Source organism: Leuciscus leuciscus, assembly GCF_965113295.1.
Source record: "Leuciscus leuciscus genome assembly, chromosome: 14".
NCBI lineage: Eukaryota > Metazoa > Chordata > Actinopteri > Cypriniformes > Leuciscidae > Leuciscus > Leuciscus leuciscus.
The window spans coordinates 16504632-16525888 of NC_138738.1; the positions used below are offsets into that span (position 1 = coordinate 16504632).

General features: G+C 36.6%; 2 protein-coding genes across 2 annotated transcripts in view; one reads left to right on the top strand and one right to left on the bottom strand.

The window, feature by feature from the left end:
* raver2 (ribonucleoprotein, PTB-binding 2) overlaps nucleotides 1-2548 on the top strand; it is a 73252-nt gene extending 70704 nt beyond the window's left edge. Inside the window, exon 15 of the mRNA XM_082136027.1 lies at nucleotides 1-2548. This exon is cut by the window's left edge and continues 658 nt beyond it. The gene's annotated coding sequence lies outside the window, so the exon portion shown is untranslated.
* A 395-nt stretch (nucleotides 2549-2943) lies between these two features.
* The window catches only part of jak1 (Janus kinase 1), a 33075-nt gene continuing 14761 nt past the window's right edge, over nucleotides 2944-21257 (bottom strand). The window contains exons 8-24 of the mRNA XM_082136001.1: nucleotides 20647-20804; nucleotides 20120-20234; nucleotides 18371-18569; nucleotides 14550-14659; nucleotides 13572-13721; nucleotides 13205-13292; nucleotides 12037-12164; nucleotides 11563-11698; nucleotides 10281-10432; nucleotides 10027-10177; nucleotides 8980-9068; nucleotides 8574-8766; nucleotides 8345-8469; nucleotides 7183-7355; nucleotides 6898-7015; nucleotides 5336-5446; nucleotides 2944-4116 (exon numbers count right to left, since the gene is read on the bottom strand). Of these exons, the coding sequence (XP_081992127.1) occupies nucleotides 4015-4116; nucleotides 5336-5446; nucleotides 6898-7015; nucleotides 7183-7355; nucleotides 8345-8469; nucleotides 8574-8766; nucleotides 8980-9068; nucleotides 10027-10177; nucleotides 10281-10432; nucleotides 11563-11698; nucleotides 12037-12164; nucleotides 13205-13292; nucleotides 13572-13721; nucleotides 14550-14659; nucleotides 18371-18569; nucleotides 20120-20234; nucleotides 20647-20804 (2298 nt within the window). The 3' untranslated portion in view covers nucleotides 2944-4014. The remainder of the gene's footprint in view (nucleotides 4117-5335; nucleotides 5447-6897; nucleotides 7016-7182; nucleotides 7356-8344; nucleotides 8470-8573; nucleotides 8767-8979; nucleotides 9069-10026; nucleotides 10178-10280; nucleotides 10433-11562; nucleotides 11699-12036; nucleotides 12165-13204; nucleotides 13293-13571; nucleotides 13722-14549; nucleotides 14660-18370; nucleotides 18570-20119; nucleotides 20235-20646; nucleotides 20805-21257) is intronic.

Consider the following 21257-nt stretch of genomic DNA (forward strand, 5'->3'; position numbering starts at 1 on the left):
CCTAAGCGTCCAGCACGTTCATATCTTTGACAGTTAATCTTTAACGTGTCTCTGTACATACTGCTGTATCTGTAGGAATGATCAGCCATGAACTGAACGCTGCAGGAGCCTTAAAACACGGCGCTCAGAGAAGACATGGCTTAGGCAATAACCTCTACCTTCTCTGGACAAACTACTACCACATACTTTAAGGTGACCTTCCCACAACCTTCAGCTACAATGCTGCCAGTGCTTTGTTTTCAATAACATTAAGAGTAATAATACATCACCATAGTAGTAGTAATAATCTGTCGGAAGGATGCTACGTATAGGACAGACACCTGGCAAAACGTCCTGATGCAAACACCCACATGGTAATAATCTAGCATAATGCCTTTATATGGATATTAGTCATCTGTTATTCTGTGGTTTAATCTCTTTACATCTTTATTGGAGAGAGAGTATTATTCTGGTGATTTTATGCTGCGAAAATCCTGTTTTTAATCCGTATCAGTCTTTAAGTTAAACATGTTTTTTTAAAAAGATGAGGCAAATTAAGTGAGATATTAAGATAATGCATCTTGAAGAGGTGTATTTTATCATGTTGTGTGGTACTTTTTTTGTCTAAATTTCGATACTAACAAGTGCCACAAGTCTCCCAATGGAACAAATGAAATCTATAAAGAATAGTTCACCAAAAATGTATAAAAATATCTGCTATTCAATCCTCACGTTGTTCAAAACATAGATGACTTTATTCTGTGGAGGGTTTTTTTTGTTATTTTTTTTTTGTTATTTTAGTATTATTTATATACCATCATAGTAGCCTATTTATTAATTTAAAAAAAATGTATATATATATTTCCATTTTAGTGCCTGTCATGTTTTTGTTTGACTTTTAATATTTGTATTTACCTTTTTTTTATTTTAACAATTTTAGTACTTCAACAAGTTTATTATTTCCATCTAATATTTATATTTTATTTAATTTCAGCTTCATTTCAATTAAACACATTTTTTTAATAGTTTGTTTAGTTAACGATAACAACACTGATCCATACAATGGAAGTGAGGTCGGATTTTGTTTTGGACCCCATTGAGTTTCATTGTATTGACAAAAACAGTTGAAACATTCTTCATAATTACAGAATCAGGACATGAGGGTGGCGAGTAGTGAGAATTTTGAACAATCTCTTTTACTTTGAAATGAGCTTGTTTAGATATTATTAGTGGTAAACATGATTGAAACCCATTAAGAACTGGATTTTTTGCGGCATATCATGTTGATCACTGGTCGGATGCAGATAGTCTTAAAGGAGCTGTCGTACAGACGTTCATTCGTTTGTGATTAAGGCTGCGTGCCGCCTTTTTTTTTCTACACTTTTGAAGTGATTGTCACTTGGTTGTTCTCTCGCTGAAAGCCATTCTCTCCCCTCCACAACAGACTGACAATACATCTGAGGAGGAGCTTCTGTTATTTTTATGTTCTATTGTCCTATTTATGTTGCTTTATTGTGTTATGACAAGTATAAAGACAATCCCAAATTTGCATCTGTACCTGAGGCTCTGCGTCCCACTTTCAGCACAAATCCACCATTTATAATCACAGAGGCCTTTTTGTTTTTTCGAGGGAATACTAGAAATGGTTAAGAATAAGTTTTTTGTTCTGTGCTCAAGTTCAGTGATCAGAAATAAGATATGTTGTGAAATGACACGCTACAGGGATTATAAAGCACATGCGTTTCCGGTCACCTTCCCATGTGTCTTCTCTCTCCTGTTCTTCAGCCATACCACTGCTCCAAATCGAGGATTGACTGATTATTCCTGTTATTTTCATATAAAACTACACAATGAAATTAAATAATCTCTCAAGTGTTACTACTGAAGGCTGAAGGATGGAAAATTGTGCCTATTTGCATTTACGAACCTGGTATTTCTTACCATTTTTGCTGATTGTCATATTGATGTTCCCCTTGTATTTCAAGTCAAGGCTGTAACGTATTTTTCCGAATCCGCACATCTGTCCACTGGTTGCGAAGTCACTTTTACCCCTCTGAATGTTATGAACGTGTATGTGTGCACTTGTATCTCAAAGCTTTGCAATACTGAAGTGTCTCTTAAATGATGTAGAAGGTACAGTCGCCCGTTCAAACATGCAGGGTTATCAACACTATTGTGCTTTGTACTCATATTGCAGCCTGTTTTTTAGTTTACAAGGTTGTAGGTTTTTTTTTTTCACCTTGAATTGAGATTTTGCAATATTTTATAATCCAAACTCTATTGATATTGCTTTACTGTGAATAAGCTATTTTTAGAAACCGTGGAATTGAAGCATGCGTATACTCCTGCAATACAAGAAAAAACTGTTTTCTCTTTTTTTCAGTAGATGTTTCAGAGCTCAATACTTTTGAGTATTAAACTACAACAAAAAAAAATATTTATTTATGTGTATTTATGTACCCTGTTCGATACAATTTTGTTGTCATTCTTTTTGAGGAAAATAGGTTTGGGTTTAATTTTGAGCAGATGGAATTGTTTTGCAATCCACATTAAAGGGCAGAAAAATGTCTGTTATCGTTTCATCATTTTTCTTCTTTGACCATTCTCAATTCCGTTGTGGCCACCGTGGAGGCGTAGAATATGAACGCAACGACGTACATTTCACAATTCCTTCGGTGCAAAACCACGTGACACTTCCACCTGGGAGATTAATCATTTTCCCTTTTCAGGAACCATGTGTGAGGATTAACTATAATCTGATAATCAGATGGGAATTAGTCGTTATTCATATAGCTAAAGCAAGGCTAAATATTCAAAGACACGCTAAGGCATTTAAGCGTTTTAAGACTGAATTACTGAACATGTATTCAGAATTACTGAATTTCACTGTTCACATCTTGATCCTCCTCATTCAAGTCAGCATCCATCTTTAGACATTAACAAAATAACCCCTGTAGAAACATGTTGTGGTTTTGTTAATCACATTTTTAATTCCATTTGGATAAAAAACAACAAAATACTATAGTATTTTTTTTTTTTTTTTTTTACAGTTTAAATCAGTTTCTGAAAGTTAGCTGAGCTCAGAATATAATTTGCACAACATAAAATGTGAATTTGTCTTGAGATATTTCATAAGCTCTACTGTCCCCTAGTGCCCATTTCAGGTATTTCGTTAAACATGACGAATATCCTTCCACATGCTGTTCCCAGAATCATCCTCTTCAGTTTTTCCGTGGCAAATGTGAAGCTCAGGGAGGAAGTACAGTCATTAGAATGTGTGCATCTTGACCGGCGCATGCTGTTTCAGAGTTCTCCGGTAATCCTGCACGTTCGTTTGGAATTTTCCAACGAGGACAGCTGTCCGCTCCAAGTCAGACAAACCAGCAGTCTTTGAGCGCTTTACATACTTTGCACGTCAATAGTCTCACGAGAACGGGCACAATCCACTCGACATTCACTCATCAAAGCTCCAAAACGTGGACCACACATGTAAATCTACATTCTGACACGTTCCTCGTCTTCCAAAGAACAACAGTCCTCTTTTATCGCAACAAGGGTCAGTCTCTGTCAATGCGTATGTCTCACAGTGGGCAGATTCCATACAGCACATGCTGTAATGCACCTTGGGAAATACATGCATCATGATGGCTGATGTGACACTGAGGCACAATATGAAGCAGAGGAGCCTCGAGTGTCAGATTCCTCATTTTTGTGCACGTCTGGTACACCCGAATCAGGTCTGCATTTGAAATGAGCGATTGGAACTGGCAGTTACACGTTTGCATATTCAGAGAGAGGCGGGGCAGTGCTCGTCTGCCCACTTCGGTGGTTCTAGCAGTGTCTTTGTGGTTATTTCGAATGGCTTGCAGTTTATCTATGAGATCGTAATGTGAGGGATACAGTAAGAAGGAGAGTATATTTGAAAGAACGCTACACTGCAGTTATACTTTTTTTTTCTTTTTTCTGGGGATTTTGTCTCTATGGGACTGTCTCTTGCAAAAGAGGTGGAGTCTGTATCCCATCTTATTTCCACCGTTACTGATTGTCAAGCATCTGCTGAAAGTTGGCAATCAGGCCTTTGAAGTCGATCCTTTTTTCAGGTGTCGCCTCCCAGCATTTCCTCATCAGATTGTACAACTGTCAAAACACAAAGATCACAATCAGAGACACACGGCCTGGAGCGCAGCTCATACCTGCCGTTAAATCATCTAACCTTCACCCTCATGAAAGAAACATGATTCTGTAATGCATAAAGCAAGAACAAAATATTTAAATGCAATTGAATCATTTTTTATAACATCAATATATTTTAAGTAACATACGAGCACAGGACAATGACTGACAGGACAGGAAACACACCATAGAACGTTTTCAACAGCCCCGTAATATAAAATATTTAAAGAATACATTTTAAAGTAAAAAATAACAAATTAAGTTAAATAAAAAAAGCATACATAATGTATAAATACATAATTAAATAAAATTATAAATATTTAAATAATTTTTTTTTATAAAATAGAATACATTTTCTGTAAATAACACCTCAACATACTTAAGTTAAACTTATAAAATGTAAAAAAAAAAATTAAACATAACAATATAATATATATATTACAATTTCAGTTTAAATTATTTGCCGAATTTGCAAGGTGATGTTCATTATATTTGCTCAAAGACTGAAGGCTTATTCCCACCTATGGCGTACTGTCAGTTACTGACTTCCATGGAATTCCTTAGAATTCTGTATCATTACTTAAAATCTGAGAGGTTACTTCAAGTCATCATACTATGACCTGTAACATTCACTACCGTTCAAAGGTTTGGGATCGGTAATTTTTATTATTGCATAATTTTGAGAGAAGTCTCTTATGCTCCCCAAGGCAAACAGTAATATTATGAAATATTATTTCAATTTAAATGAACTGTTTTCTTTTTTATATATATTTTACATTTTAATTTATTCCTGTGATGGTAAAGCTGAATTTTTAGCATCGTTACTCACAGTCTTCAGTGTTACATGATCCTTCAGAAATCATTATAATATGATGATTTGCTACTCAAGAAACATTTCTTACAATAATCAATTTTGAAAACAGTTGTTCTGCTTAATAGTTTTTGGAAACAGTGATACATTCTTTCAGGATTTTTTGATGAATAGAAAGTGCAAAAGAGCAGCATTTATTTGAAATAGAAATCTTTAGTAACAATATAAATGCCTTTAATTCAGCAAGGAAGCATTAAATTGCTCAAAAGTGACAAAGGAATAATTAAACAAAATACATATACATCTTACTGACCCCTTTTGAATAGTAGTGTAAATTTATAGCTTAAATTTAAACAAAATGCAGTAGATTACCCTCTCTGAGCAGCCGTCTGGTTTTGGAAGTCTCTTCCCCTCCTCCAGGACTTTGACCAATCGGGTAACAGTCATCTGGCCATGTGTTGGGCCAATCATCTTTAGGAACACCTGTGGGGGTGGAGTAAAGTCGGGTCAGTGGCCTGATTTACAATTAAGCTCTGAGGTATTAAACATTCATCCACATCTCCTCTAGCAAACTACCTTTAACCCCTTAATGAGTCCAGTGTGCGAGGAAGCAATACATTGTGCTTCTGCATTGTGTACAATGTGAAAATCGGAAAAATCCCTCAATACAGACATTTCCTCCAAAAGAGGCACAGAAAAAAGGAAAAAAAGTGAGGATTGGTCTGCAGACGTCTACCGCAGCCTTTGGGTAAGACATCTGCCACTGTGGGCACAGACTGGCACCATCTGCCATGTTCTCAGAGACAGAGAGAGAACGACCAGACTCACCAGCACCTCCTAAACAAGAGCTGCTTTCAGCCTACAGAAATGAACATGGGCTTTCTACGAGTGCTAGAAGTACTCGGTTCTGCTTCGCAACAAATCTGTATTACCCTCCTGCAGTGTATAATCAAACACTGAATTAGAAATGCAATCAAAAGTAAAACACTTACATAGGGATATATTTACATAATACATCTGCATAAATATAACTGCATAAGACTATCCAATGTGTGGAAGTGCAGCTGTGATATTTGTCGTATTATTTTAATCAGCTTGTGCTTTTGTGTCTCTCATATTCCTTTTAATCTATACCTTTATTTTCCTTTTTTTGTTATACAATAAAAAATATTGTATTTTTTATTCCTTAGACCATTTTTCTTTAAAGCACTTTGAACAGCCAGAGTTGGTATGAGCCACCAATGAAAAATTTACAAAATAACAAAGTGAAAATAAAGTGCCATTTTGGGATTATGGAAACAAGTTACCATGATAAATACACAATACTAACATGAACTGTTAATGAAACATCTGGAAACGACTCCTGATGAATAGAATGAACATCATACCTGCGTGCAAATCCTTCCCAGCTAACACACGAAGTGCATGTTACATAATTTATTGGTACCTTTGGGTAATTTCATGACTTAATAATTGACAACATAACTACGAAGTTGCATGCTCATAATTTCTTTTGTTCTTTATTTCTAATTAAGTAATATACAGCGCGCGCTGCATTTTCCCGTGCATTTAAAGAGCTACGAGCACAGGACAACGGCTGACAGGACATGAAAGATTGCTTTTCTGAGGTGAGTGACTTTTTATTACGCAACAAGTTATGAAAATAACGTTACAATATTGAGACTGACATATAGCCTGACAACATCTCATCTGACCGCAAACACTGAATCGAAACACGTTTTTCTCAGGCACTCTTTACTTAGACTGCGTCTGACAGAAGAGTCAACAGTTCCCACGCACATCTTTCAAAGTCTCGCATCAGAAAAACGTAGAATTACATTTGTTGTTGTTTCTTTGACTGCACACTCGGCGACCCACTCAAAAAGTTCTTGTGACTCACCAGTTGAGAAACACTAAAACGACTGGCCACTCACCGACATAGGGCTGCATGAGGGATCACAGTACGTGAGGAGCTCATACATGGTCACTCCAAAAGACCAGACGTCAGACGCCCTGTAGAACTTGCAGTGGATCAGGCACTCTGGAGCATACCTTGGAAAAGCAGGGAAAAAATCATTACAAAGTGGATTTTCCAGGGGCTTTTCCAATTCCATAATGAAATTCCATATAATTTCATCATTACCAATGAACATGGTTCATTTTAGACTTAATATACTTGGTCATTCCTGTATAACAGCACCCTTATGAGTGAGGCTTACCAGAACACTGGACTGTCCAGATCGTCTTTCACCGTGTAGTAACCCTCATTATCCTTAATGCTTTTGGTCAGGCCGAAGTCTCCGATCTTTACCGTGCTTTCATTCTCCACCAGAACATTCCGGGCTGCCAGGTCTCTGTGGATGTAGTTGCGAGAGCCCAGGTAGTCCATGCCCTGGAGTTAGAGGTCAGAAAACAGCAGGGTTGAGCATAATGTTACACTGCAGGTCTGCATTACTAACAGAAACCCAGAGCACGAGAACACAAAGGATCACTGTAAGCAGCTGTTGTTATTATTATTGGTCTACGAGTACAAGGCCTCAAGGACAACAAGTTGTGTGGAGAGCAAATGGATATATAACATATATTTATGAATATATTGCTGGTACCTATATATAGCCTGAGTTTCACCATATGCATTATGAGAAAACATGTTATATGGGGTAGGTTTTTTTATTTTATTTTAATTTTTATAAAACATTTTATTCAGTAAGGACACATTTAATTGATAAAAAGTGACAGTAAAGACAATTTCAAATAAATGCTGTTCTTTTGGACTTTCTGTTGGTCAGCACCAAATCACATTAGAATGATTTTTGAAGGATCATGTGACACTGACGACTGGAGTAATGGCTGCTGAAATAATACTAATGATTGTAATAATAATAATAATAAACAATATTTTGTTTTTACTCATTTTTGATTAAATAAATATAACATTGGGGAGCATAAAAGATTTTCAAAAACAAAACAAAACACAACCCTAAACTTTTGTTATACTGCAATGTATTTCCATTTCACACTATATCGCTGCAATGCAAATTAAATATATTTTAGCTGATTGCATGTATTTTGCATTAAAGTAAGTGAATGCTTTACTGTCTACTGAGTTCAAGGCTGTTTTACTTTAAAATAAGTGCAGTTTTTCATTAGTCATTTCTTGTGTCAAAGTACATGAATGAATAGAACACGTTTTAATTTTGCTCTTATGTGAATAGACTCTTTGGTTGTGATTCCTTCAAATACATTTTTATTTTTATTTTTTTATTAGATTCCTTGTAATTTTTGTTTCATTGTGCTGGTGTTTTTTTCAGGTTGGAAAGTTACCATGAATAGACAAGGACAACTAGTAAAGCATTGTAATCCATTCACATTCGGTGTTACCTGGCAGATCTGTACAGAATAGTTGAGAAGGGTTTTAAGGTCTATGTGAGCTTTGTTTCTGGGGAGGTATTCCTTCAGACTGCCTGCTGGTAAAAACTCCATGATGAGCTTAATGGATCTCCCACCTAGAAACAAAAACGTGGAAAGATTTGCTCAAGCAACTCATGCATTTGGCACCAAAAGCCATTACAGCATTATATTATTTATGATGTTCAGAATTGTGGTTTACCCTCTTCATTGCAAATGCCCTTATATTTGACAATGTTCTCGTGGTAAAGTTCTCTCAGGATGTGAATCTCACACCACAGGTTACTGCTCTGCTCTTCTCGGTTCTCTGGCTTTAGAGACTTCACGGCCACCAGCTCTCCTGTCCGATCTCCCCGCGGGTCATATCTGCACAATTCCACCTTTCCAAAATGACCCTAAAAGCACACCGATGTACTTCAGTCTAACCAGTCAGTTAAATAAGCAGTTCGTTTATGAGTTTAAAGACAGAACACACACACACACACACACACACACACACACACACACACACACACACACACACACACACACACACACACACACACACACACACACACACACACACACACACACACACACACACACACACACACACAGAGTGTAAATACCTCTCCAAGGTCTCTGATCTTCTTGAGGAACCTCTTCTCAAACACAGTAGGGTCCACCTCTAGCATGGGAACAGGCTGAATGGATGGGTCTAGAGAGAAAACATTAAAGAGGAAAAATGGAAACCTGTTTTTTTCCCAAACATACGCAAACATTTACAATGCAATGTTTTCTCTCAAACCCACCACAAAAAGGTATGTTGTCCTTCACATTAAAATATGACTAACCATGTTTACATATCAATGGTTATTAAGCGCAGCAACTTATCCTACCCAAATGAAAACAGTGAGGACTACTACAGTCTATGGAGACTAGACAATCCTAACAGAGCTCATTAACATATAGATATCTTAAAAGCATTGTAGAAAAAACAGCCTTTTTAATTCTAAGAGAGTGGAAATAGTCATATAAGACTGAAATATAACCGGTGTACACTACCATTCAAAAGTTTGGGGTCTAAGATTTTTCATTTTTTCTCTTTGCTCAAAAAAAAAAAAACAACAAAAAAACAGTAATACTTTGAAATATTAACATTTATTCCTATGATGGTAAAGCTGAATTTTCAGCATCATTACTCCAGTCTTCAATTACATAATCCTTCAGAAATCCTTCTAATATGATGATCAATTTGGTCAAGAAACATTTTTAATTATTATCAATGTTGAAAACAGTTGTTCTATTCGTGATATATTTTAGAGGATTCTTTGATGAATAGGAAGTTCAAAAGAGCCGCATTTATTTAAAATAGAAATCTTTAGTAACAATATAAATGCCTTTACTGTTCATTTAATGTGCCCTTGCTGAATAAAAGTATTAATCTCTTAAAAGATTTCTCATCCCAGTCTTTTGAATGATAGTGTAGGTGAAAGAAACCTTGGCAAACATTCACATGTGCTTAGCACTTTAAGCAAAGATTAATGTAGATCTTTGTACTAGCCACAAGATGTCAGTATTGAGAACACTACAGGAGAAATTATTTAGGCTTAAATTTCGAAATGTATTCAATAACTAAATGTATGGTTTGTCATCTGTATATCTTGACTCCTTACTCTGTTCCTCCACCATGACAATGTCCCTGACAATGGCCCTGAAGAACAGTCTCTGGCGAGGGTCGTAGGTCATACAGTGGGTCATGAGTTTGGCCAGCTCCTCGCAGTCAGGGGTTGCCAACTGACACTGTGCTGCGTAAAACCTTTCCTTCTGCTCAGAGAAATGACAGCAAAAAATACACATTTATCAGCACATGATCAGAAAGGAAAGTGCTAAGTCATATGCATGCCTCAGTGTATGTGTACGCTGTTACCTCCGTGAGCTTCTTGTCTTTGAGAGGTATCTCTCCATTGTAACAGATCTCCCACAGAGTTGTCCCAAAGCCCCACTTATCCGCTGCTACGCTCAGATTAGCCGTGTCCTGTACACACTCAGGAGCAATCCAAGGAATCCTGTCCACACACTCTGTAGACAAACACAAAGCACGTTGTCATTCAATGGCATTATCAAGTAACTTCAAATTAACTCTCAAACACCCAAGCTGGGTTGTACTGGTTGAATAATCCTAATTTTAGGGGGTTTCCACAACCATTTCCTCATTTAAACATCAAAGGTAATTTCATCGAACACATGATCCCTTGGCAACACTTTCTTGTATGCTCCCTCTCTGTGCCCCTTTCATTCCCCTGTGCGCAAACACCACCACCCCCCCCCCACACACACAACCAGTCTTTCCTGTAACAGTCCCTGGCACACAGCAAACAAAGAGCTTTTCTGGTCTCTGAAGTGCTTCAGGGAGCTGAGCTGGATCTCGGCCAACAAAATTCCTGTCAGTTATCTTTTCCGAGCAGTCCATTTTCACAGTGCAATAAAGCTCAGATTGACAGCATTGCATTTACCCTGGATGCACACTCAATAACACTTTACCCATTTAACTCTTTCTATTTACAAGGTTATTATAATGCATATATGTCAGCTCAAAATCTCTGACCCTTGAGCAGTGATAGAAATTTCAATTGATATGTATTAATATTTATTTTATTTTAAATAAAATGTATTAATTATTTATTCATAGCTTTATCATAAAATTCTATAAAAAAGCAATGTTTTAATTATAATATAACAATATTTATTATTATCTATTTACTTCATCAAATACTATATTAATTGTAATGTAAAATACTACAACATACAATTAAACTTTTTAAAACATTACAACAACTATATAAAATCTTTCCGTATGGTATTTTAAACTAAATCTAAATAACTTCCCCTCACTCTTGCAGCGACATCACATCTCTGGTGAAGTGTTTTTCAGTGTGAGGGTGGGACAACCTGTCACTTACATGAGATCACAGCAATAGCAAACCACAACCATCCAATCAATTTCCGAATCAAGTATAAATACACTATATATTTTCATGTTTTTTTTTTTTGTTTGAGAAGCGGTTTGACTCAGATATATGTCACAATAGAGAAGAAAAGACTAAAGCAACTTCCGTTTAGTGCTGACTTTAACATGCTGTTAAAGTGGTCATAATGCCTGTATGAATGTTTAAAGTGTGTTAATGAGGTGGTCATAATGAATCTCTCACCTTCTCTGCTAAGGACAGTAATGGGTATGCCGGGGTCACTCAGTTTAATGAAGGGTCCTCCCTCTCCATCCAGACCATCTCGAGCCACCAGAATGTTCTTACTGCACACATATCCATGGACCAGCTTCTTATCCTCCTACAGGATACACACAGCAGTAAAACAGTAACATTATTCACTGATAACGCTTCATAATCATTTTCACTGATATGTTATGTAGCTCAACACCAAACTTTTTAATAGAAGTGTATGTTACACTGTTATACGAGTTCACTTGTATCATGCGAAACCAATTTAACATATTTTAGTTTTTAGGTAGATTATCAATACCAATTCGTACTACAGATTTACAATTATTGGTTATCAGTCAAAACAATATACCAGGATTTCAATACGAAACACGCCTAAATATTGACTTTATTTCAAGACCGGAAAGTAAAGGTTTTGAGCATTTGTTTTTGAGTTTGTTTCTTTACCAGATAGCTGAGGGAGCTAGCCAACTGTTTGGCAACCTGGAACTTCCATGCGGTGCTGAGAGTCGTGGTCTGTCTGCGCATGAACAGATCCAGAGGACCATACTGAACAAACTCCTCCACCATTATATCTACAGAGAGAGAGAGAGAGAGAGAGAGAGAGAGAGAGAGAGAGAGAGAGAGAGAGAGAGAGAGAGAGAGAGAGAGAGAGAGAGAGAGAGAGAGAGAGAGAGAGAGAGAGAGAGAGAGAGAGAGAGAGAGGAGAGAGGAGAGAGAGAGAGAGAGAGGAGAGAGAGAGAGAGAGAGAGAGAGAGAGAGAGAGAGAGAGAGAGAGAGAGAGAGAGAGAGAGATTTTATGCAAAAGAGCACAGTTATCAAACTCTCTTCCTCTCTGACATACAAACACAGTCCCAGCTCAAAAATGCAAATTCTTCTAAGAAAACACAGACACACCCATTGCGTGCACATGGCTGGTGATCCTCAGAGTATTTTAGGTTATTGTTCAGTGGAGCAGGAAGTGCAGTTTGCAATTAAATACATAACCTGATACCTAACCAGCAAACTTTGTTGAACAATCGAATGTCGCTCTGTGATCAGCTTCCTCAAACAAAGCATTTATGAAACATTTACATGCCATGGAATCATAAAGCAAAACTTTTGTCCCTGTTAGACTAGTTTTAACTATTTTAAAATGTATTCATTTAAAACTACATTATTACTCAAGCAATGATTCATTGTTTCATTTCTCTGTGATTTCTTAGAAATATAACACTGCCACTGTGTCAGATCTACACGCTTAGTCGGAGAATGACAATGTCTCTATGTTCGCTTTGTAAATAAATAAATTACTGTTGCACCAGTGACTATGGTGACTCGCTGGTTACAACTCAACAGGCGCAAGAAAAAAAAAAAAAAACACCTATTTATCATACTTGCCATGTTAATCTACACCAAAACAGAATAAAAGACCACAAAATAAGAGAACTAGAACATTTGGTTAAGTCTTTAATAGATGTGCGCCCTCTGTCAGGAAATGGATTGCTTATCAAAAAACATCCATTTGTCCTCAATATCACTAGACAAAGCAATCATCAGATACAACCAGAATAATTTGGCAGGATAAATGCCAAGTTCGCTACATATTAAAGACAAGTGAGAGTAGGGTACTTACTCTCCTGGTGGCGAACACACACTCCGTAGAGCAGTGCGATGTGTTTATGAGAGATCTGACGCATCATGCTAGCTGTCTCAAAGAAAGCCTGAGAAGAGGCAGAAAAAGACATACTTTGAACATTCAAATAGTAACCACACTGATGGCAGAATACTAATGGAGAAAATTCTATTCAAAACCCCTCATGGTTCATTACAGTTGAAAATGACCACAATTAGTTTACAGTTATTCAGTAGACATGTGTTTTTATCCAAAGCAACTTACAAATGAGGAAGAGAGTCAGGAGACTGTAACATTATACCATCTAATACCAGTAATCTTGTTTGCTAAACTTCATTTAGACATGAGTAGGCCATGTGTGTCTTACCAGAGAGATATCTCTGTGTCCTGAGCCCAGCACTTTCAACACCACTTTCACCTCCTGTGAGTATCCTCCCATGTCATCATCATCCTCGCTCTTCAGCTTCAGAACACCAGCATAAATGTTTGTCCTTGTGCCCCGACCCAAATGCTCACCCTGAATGAGACCACAATGTCACATATCAGTAAGTAGGTAGTCAATTAACAAACTTTTATTCAAAGCATTAATTATTTTTTTCAATTTCAGGGACAGGCCCACAATAGTAAGCTATAGTGAATGTCTTGCTTATAGTTTACATAGTAAACAAACTGGCTACTATAAAGAGAACATCTGTAACACACTATTTTCTATTTTCATGCTCACCAAGAATGCAGTAATTGTATTAAAATACAAATCAGTTATTTTAAATTGTAATACTTTTTAAAATGGCATTTATTCCTGGGATGGTAAAGCTGAGTTTTAAGCATCCATTACTCCAGTCTTCAGTGTCAGATGATTTTCCAGATATAACTCTAATATGCCGATTTGGTGCTAAAGAAACATTTATCATTATTATCACTGTTGTGCTGCTTAATATTTTTAATTATTTGATGAATAGAAATTTCAAGAATCATTTGAAACATTATAAATGTATTTACTGTTATTTTTTATCAATTTAATGCATTCTCACTGAATTAAGTATTAACTCTTTCCTAAAAAAAAACTCTTACTGACACCAATTTTTTTTTAAACTACACTGTATAATAATTTATGTTTCATAAGTCTATGTACTTCAATAAAAGTATCATACAAATATAAATAGTTTTATGGCCAGGAGAATTTTTAAGGGCAGAGCATTTTCACTCATTGTGGAGCGCCCATTTATGAATGTATATGGTAGATTTTTTGACAATATCTGTATTTCATTTTATTCATTTTTTCTAAATGCTCGCCATGCTAAAGAAGAGTCGACATCGGTTCAAAATCCATGAAAAAAAAAATCACCTGGACAATCTCTTCCTTAAGGATGCGGTGGAAACTCAGCTGGCTGACTTGATTTTGTCTCTGCGGGGCGGGCTCTCGGTTTGTGGTCATCACTAATAGGTTGGAAATTTCTGAAGGACAGAAGAGCATCATTTGTGATTGGTGACCAACATATAAAGAGTTGAGATCCCAGCTTTAAACACTAAATGTCATCTGGTTTGATACTCCAAGGATGTTTATTTAGATAATATCTGAACATACAGTATATGCGTTGGTGTGCAGACATCACCTAAACAGAGTAGGGAAGAGGAAGTTTTGCAGTGACATTGTGCACCGTTCAACAAAAAAAAAAATACCACTTGCTACACGAAAACAATGAGCATGTGTGGGTCCACGTGCAGGTATAACGTTTATGTAAGTGTGTGTTTGTGTGCTGTGATGTTCATTCTGCAGCATCAGCAGGTCTTTTGTCTACTCACTGACATAATCTCTGGATACAGACCTACACAGCTCTGTTTTTATGAGTGCAAATAGGGTAAAGACATCAAGAGATGTGAACAACGGAAACCCACATTTACTACATTTCCTGCCTGTCACTGATGCCTCAGCATGTACTCTTAGAGGAGCAGATGTAAACAAGCCCTGACACTGTCTAATGTGCGATAACTAGGCGTTTTTTCGCAACCAAAACATTCCTAATATTTGGTTTTGCATTAGCTGTTGCATTACTGCTAATACTGATGGAGCACTAAAGGAAGGAGTACATCAGGATTTATATGCACCAATATAATAAATCTTAATAAACTGCATTTAAAAAAATTATAATAATACATTACATTTTTCTGTGAACATTATTGAGTAATGCTGCACACAATTTCACTGATACGATTCCCTGAATCAATTAAAACACTAATATATATGAATTCATCTGCAATTGGCAGTTGTGGCGAAAAGTACATTTTGGACCCTGGTTTCTCTGCAGTATGCAGTTATCTGTAAATCTCTCTCAGGAACATTTAACTCAGTCAGGTTAGAGATGGTTAGCTGGATAAAGGATCAGGGGCTGTATTCACAAAACATATTAAGGCTAAAAGAAGCACCTAACTTGCTGATTTAGGGGAAACTCTTAAAAATAATGGCCGTGTCAGGACTCCTCAATTTTTGCTCCAAGTGTATTTCACAAAGCATTTTAGCATTAAAACCAGCTCCTAAATCTGTGAAAAGTTAGGGGTAGTCAAGAGGACTCCTAAGTCACTTCGACCAAATCACAAACAATCCTAAAATGGCTGTTGCTGGCAATCCACCCAAAGTCACTGTACACTATATTGAAGCAATGCGAGATTTTTATCTGCGATGACATAACAAAGGTTAATTTGTGTACAGGCAATCTGCATTGAATTGGTTGATAAACCAATGGGATAAAACCCATCGTCTGGTTGATAGCCTTGTTGGCCAGCTTGTCGACCTTTCTCGATCCCGTCCCGCACTTTGTTTCCTGTCTACTCACTGTCCTATCATAATAAAAAGGGGAAAACAGCAAATAAATTGTAAAAATAAATAAAATAATTTGTATTAGAATAGGAACCAGCCCTAAGTGAGGAGTCTGGGTGGTGGATGGATACAGAAAACTGTCGAGGTAACTTGGTGAGTGAGTCGGCTGTGTATAACTTTTACTGCTATTTAGGAGAACTATTAGTTGCAAGATAAAATGTTTTTTGAACACAGCCTTTGATCCTGGATGAGTTGCTTGATATACGAGACTGCACAACTATTAGCTGCCAGTTGCACAGTTGCACAGTTGCCAGAGGTCAAGCAAGGATATGACTGCTTGTGTGCGCATTCTGATTTTTGACTTCTCTAAAGAGTATTGTGACATTTAAAGCACTAGAAAAAAACAATTCCTCTTTCAGCCAAAACCAGTCAAAAAACACTTGAAGATTCTTGTACAGATGTTCATGCTTCTGAGATTTAGACAATAAAAAGAAGGGGGAAAAAAAAGAAGAAAAAAAAAAGCACATCTCACAAGATGAGAAAGTCATTTCATAAAGTATGCAGCTTGCAAAGTGTCGCAGACGGAACTTTCAGCAGTGGAATGCAATTGAAAATGCATTCCAAATAGTGAAACTTTTACTGCGCTTGAGCAGACGTGACGGAGAGGGGTTTATATACAATGTTGCACATCAACTCACAGGACTGTTCATTTTATCTGTTAACTTACAAATCCTCTCACTATCTCTCACTTAGGTCTAAATTCATAGAAACTGAAGAGTCATAAGTAATCATGTACTCATGTTATGAAAATTAACACCTAACTTATTTGTTTATTTGTGTTTCCCCCTACATCGTATATGCTAAGTTAGCACATCATTACTCGCTACCTAAAAAAATTCCATTAATTTATTTCCTACTATATAAATGTACATTCTAGCAAACATAATATGCTAATGAAAGCAGATACAATAAGAGATGGTCCTATAATTAAAGAGATAGTCATTTCTCATTACTCATACTCATGTTGTTTCAAAACATCCTTCCTTCTGTGAAACGCCAAAAGAAATATTCTGAAGAATGTTCAAACTCCAAAAAAAAGCACCATAAAAGTAGACCATAAGATTTGTATATCATACTGACACACTACAGTTAGTCTTCTGAAGCCATACATGTGTTTTGTATGATGAACAGAAACAATTTTAAGTTTAATAATTTTTGTATTTGCACAAATTTAAAGATTCAAGTAATTAAGTTTTGAAACCTGGGTGTTTTAGCTTTACACTCACTGAAACTGTGCAGCTCATACCTGTAATTACCAGTTAACTCAAAATAATGTCAAATCAATTACTTCATTGTGGCATGTAATTTCCCACTCTAGGCCCAAACTAAGTCATTAAAGCTTATAATTATCTAGTTGACTGACTCAGAGCAGTGATACAACTGATTGTATCATTCTTTCTAGTCCATTTAACATTATTAGCACTTATATACTCTTAAGCTTTACATTTTATTTGTCTAAATTTTCACTTGTATATTTATTGAAAACTAGTCAGATTTGTCATCCTGAAAATTAACATGTTAATTCAAAATTGAGGTTGGTGGGTTTTACTGGTATTTCAACAGATGTTACAGGTAACAATTATGGGTGACGAAAAAAGGCTAGTAAACATTTCAACAGCAGATTTCAATAGTGTACTTCACACCCCCAAACCCATATTTTCGCATCCTAATAACTACTCTAGGATTCAATAAATCCCCAAGAAAGAAAACACTTAGAAGCATTCAGCAGGAAGCAGTGCACATTGAACACTGGAAAATCCTGACAATTCAGCAAGCAGCTTTCTGAGTTCTGATTTCAGTTTCAGTTTAAGACAGGACCATTCACAGAGAGATTTTCAGGGGTTTCTAATGGAAATACCATCCTATCCAAATAGGCTGTGTATTAAATCTCCTTTAAATCAAAGTAAAACACAGGACATATTTCCAGTTTAGCTTCACCTACAGAACATATGGCTAAAGAAAATATGAAATCAGGAGTCTTTACATAATTTTGCCTCTAAAAACTAAAAACATAAAATGGACAGACTGATGGATGGACAGACGGACGGACGGACGGACGGACGGACGGACGAAGTCTTTAATTGGGATTGATGGATGGATGGACGGACAGTCAAATCATTGCTTGAAAAGTGTTTAATTGGGATAGATAGATTTGAATGTTTGATTCGAATGAATTGATGGATGGATGATTGGGATACAGGAATATACGGATTAATTAGCTGTGTCGCTCAATGATAATGCATAGAAGGTCTTCTTTCATGTGACTGATTGAGCCGAGCGAGTGTTGGTACCTCTGGGTTGTGGTGGGCAGCAGCGGCGCAGCTGGAAGCGCAGGTTCTCTGTGCGCAGGTTTTGGCCCTGCAAGTGCTCCAGAAGCTCCTTTAGAGCGGGCCGGAACGTCTCGGTCCCAAACAGTCTGTAGCCCTGAGGGCTTGTTTCAATTTGGAAGTTCTTATACTGGGGAATCGGCCTGGACTCACACAGGTCCATCTAAAAGAGAGAGAGGAGAAATACATGACAGACAGAAACATGATTAAGCACAAAGGAAATAAAGATGAGAAATCGTGCATGAGAAGAATGGTGAAGGGAACAGGATTTGTTAAACAAATGTTAGGTGGCCATTAACTGATCCCATGTATGATAAGGTAAATTTTTTCTTTATTGGTAGGGAGATGTTGGCTTTCTAAATGTGACTAGCTATATAGTACATAATGCTGATAACATTTAAAGTTTTTATTGTTGTTGATATGTCTATGTGGTGTTTTTAATATGCTTTAAGACAAACCATGTGCATATTCATAAGTCAACACCATTGCTGAGAATTTTCTCCTTAAAACTGCAGTGAAAAAAGACGCGGTTTGAAATGATCCGTTTCTGACGTCACAAACTGTCACAAACTGCCTTGTAACCAATCACGTCAACATGCGGGCAGGCGGTAGCATATCATCACCTATGCTCTAAAGCAGGGGAGGCTCAAGAAAAATCAGGTTATGCCGGTGTATTTTTCTGTTGATATTGGCAATATAGCGGGTGAATATGATTTATATGACGATGTTATGATGAACTATATGCATTTCTCCACTGACGTTAGTTACAACCGTTTCTAAGGATATTGATTTTTAGAAGGCAGACTGAGATGGCGAATGGGAACATGGTTTGTGTAACATTACCAACACATTACTAACTGTTTGATAACATAGTCAAGCAAAAGGCTAATCATATTAATTACCGTTATGTGCCCGACGTTGTAAAGAGCAATACATAAATTACACTACTATTCAGATACGTCGACTTGTAGAAGAACCTGTTTCATTCACTCTTCTACTTCTTCTGAATTCGTTTCTGGTTCAAACATATATGGCTGAATTAAACCAGTATTTCCACTTGCCATTGTGCAGCGCTTACTACATAAAAGTTGAGCAAGTGGATAAGGTATTCTGACCTCATGATTAAGTATCCACATTTAAGCTATTTTAAGGCATGAAGTAATTAAATATGTGATTTTGGTGATTAAAGATGAGATTTAAGGGATAAAATGATTGACTACGGGGGTACTTCAAAATGTACAGGAAACCTAGCACGACACTGTGTGCGCACTTCAATTATTTGTTAAGACATTCAGCCTTATTTAGCAAGCTCACACACCTTCTATTGATCAATTCAGGTACATTCAAATAAATTATATTTGTATAGCATGCTGAACAAGGGAGTCATCACAGAAAAGCAATGCAAGGAAACAGTGGATCAGTCTCTGATCCAGCTGCTTATACAGTGTAATACAGCTCTCTCGTTGAAAAATAACCGCCAAAGAAAATTACTGGGTGCTGCAATACTTGAAAGAGAATCAATGCAATATATCATATGAACACAAACTATTTGTCATGCTCTGAGTAAGTGTACAACAAGAACCAGACCACTTGTCCTGTACAGGCTAAATGGACAGGACAAAGGTTTTCAGTTCCAAGCTTACAAAAATGGTTTTCAGCTGTACAAATCAAACTAGACTTTTGTGTTTGGTGTGTGCATGCATGTGTTTGTACCTCAATGCAGACAACAGTCATGATGATGTAGTTATAATCTGTGCAGCTCCAGCGCAGGATGTAGGTTCCTTCTTCATTTCCCTCCTGACGGAGTTTATGAATTGCATACTCCGTGCTGTGCAAAGAAAACAGACAAAACTAAGTCTTAAAATGTATCTTTTGAAGACAAACTAATACTAATTAAAGTAGCATTTATATTACAGTTCAAAAGTTTGGGTATTTTAATGTTTCAAAGAAGTCTTCTATGCTCAACATACAAAAAAATTATTATTTACACAGTAAAGACTATGCATTGTTTAACACATTTGATTACTTAATACAAGTTATGTAGTATTTCTTATTTCTAATGCTTGAAGTTTTTCAGGTAGGTCTATTTTATTTGTGTCTTTGTTCTATTGTAGTTTGTTTTGCTATGTTTGTATTTGTATTTTTTCTGGCTTGAATTTGTTTTTATACTTAGTTTTTTGTGATATAATGGGGAGAAGAATTATGAAATTTCAATGGCATCAACAATGTTACTATCATACCAGATAGGCCCATGACAGCCATTTTCTAAATTCTGGACAACTGATGAGGGTGCGACTTCAGTGCACAGGTAATGATGGGCATCTACTGTCAATCTGAAGTAACCGTCCACCATTGCAGCAAAGGACAGGGCTGCATCACGATAAAACAGATCCAACTCCTACAGAGGAGAGAAGAGATATACATTTTCTGGATAAGAGCTATAATGTATCAGTTACTTTTTTTCACATGAATTCTGAAGTCAATCCTGTTGATTTATCAATAATACGAGTATGAATCATCAGCTTCAAGAGATGTATGGAAGTATTACTATTTCCTGACCAGGTGCAGAGTTCTTGTCCTAACTTAACACAACCACAACAAGTGACGAGATATTTTGACGATAAAATTCTACTAAACACTGCAATGCTGGGAAGCACTGCGCATTGTTAAATCTAACTGGTCCAAAATCTGAATCCACATAAAATTACATTAAATATCCAATATGTTCTGATTGGCTTTGACAGTATAATATTCAACATGAATATATAAACTGCTTGTGCTGGAATTGAATTGCACCTGGTTAGGACATAGTGTTGCAGATGTTTGTCTCATTAAAATCTCATTGAAATGA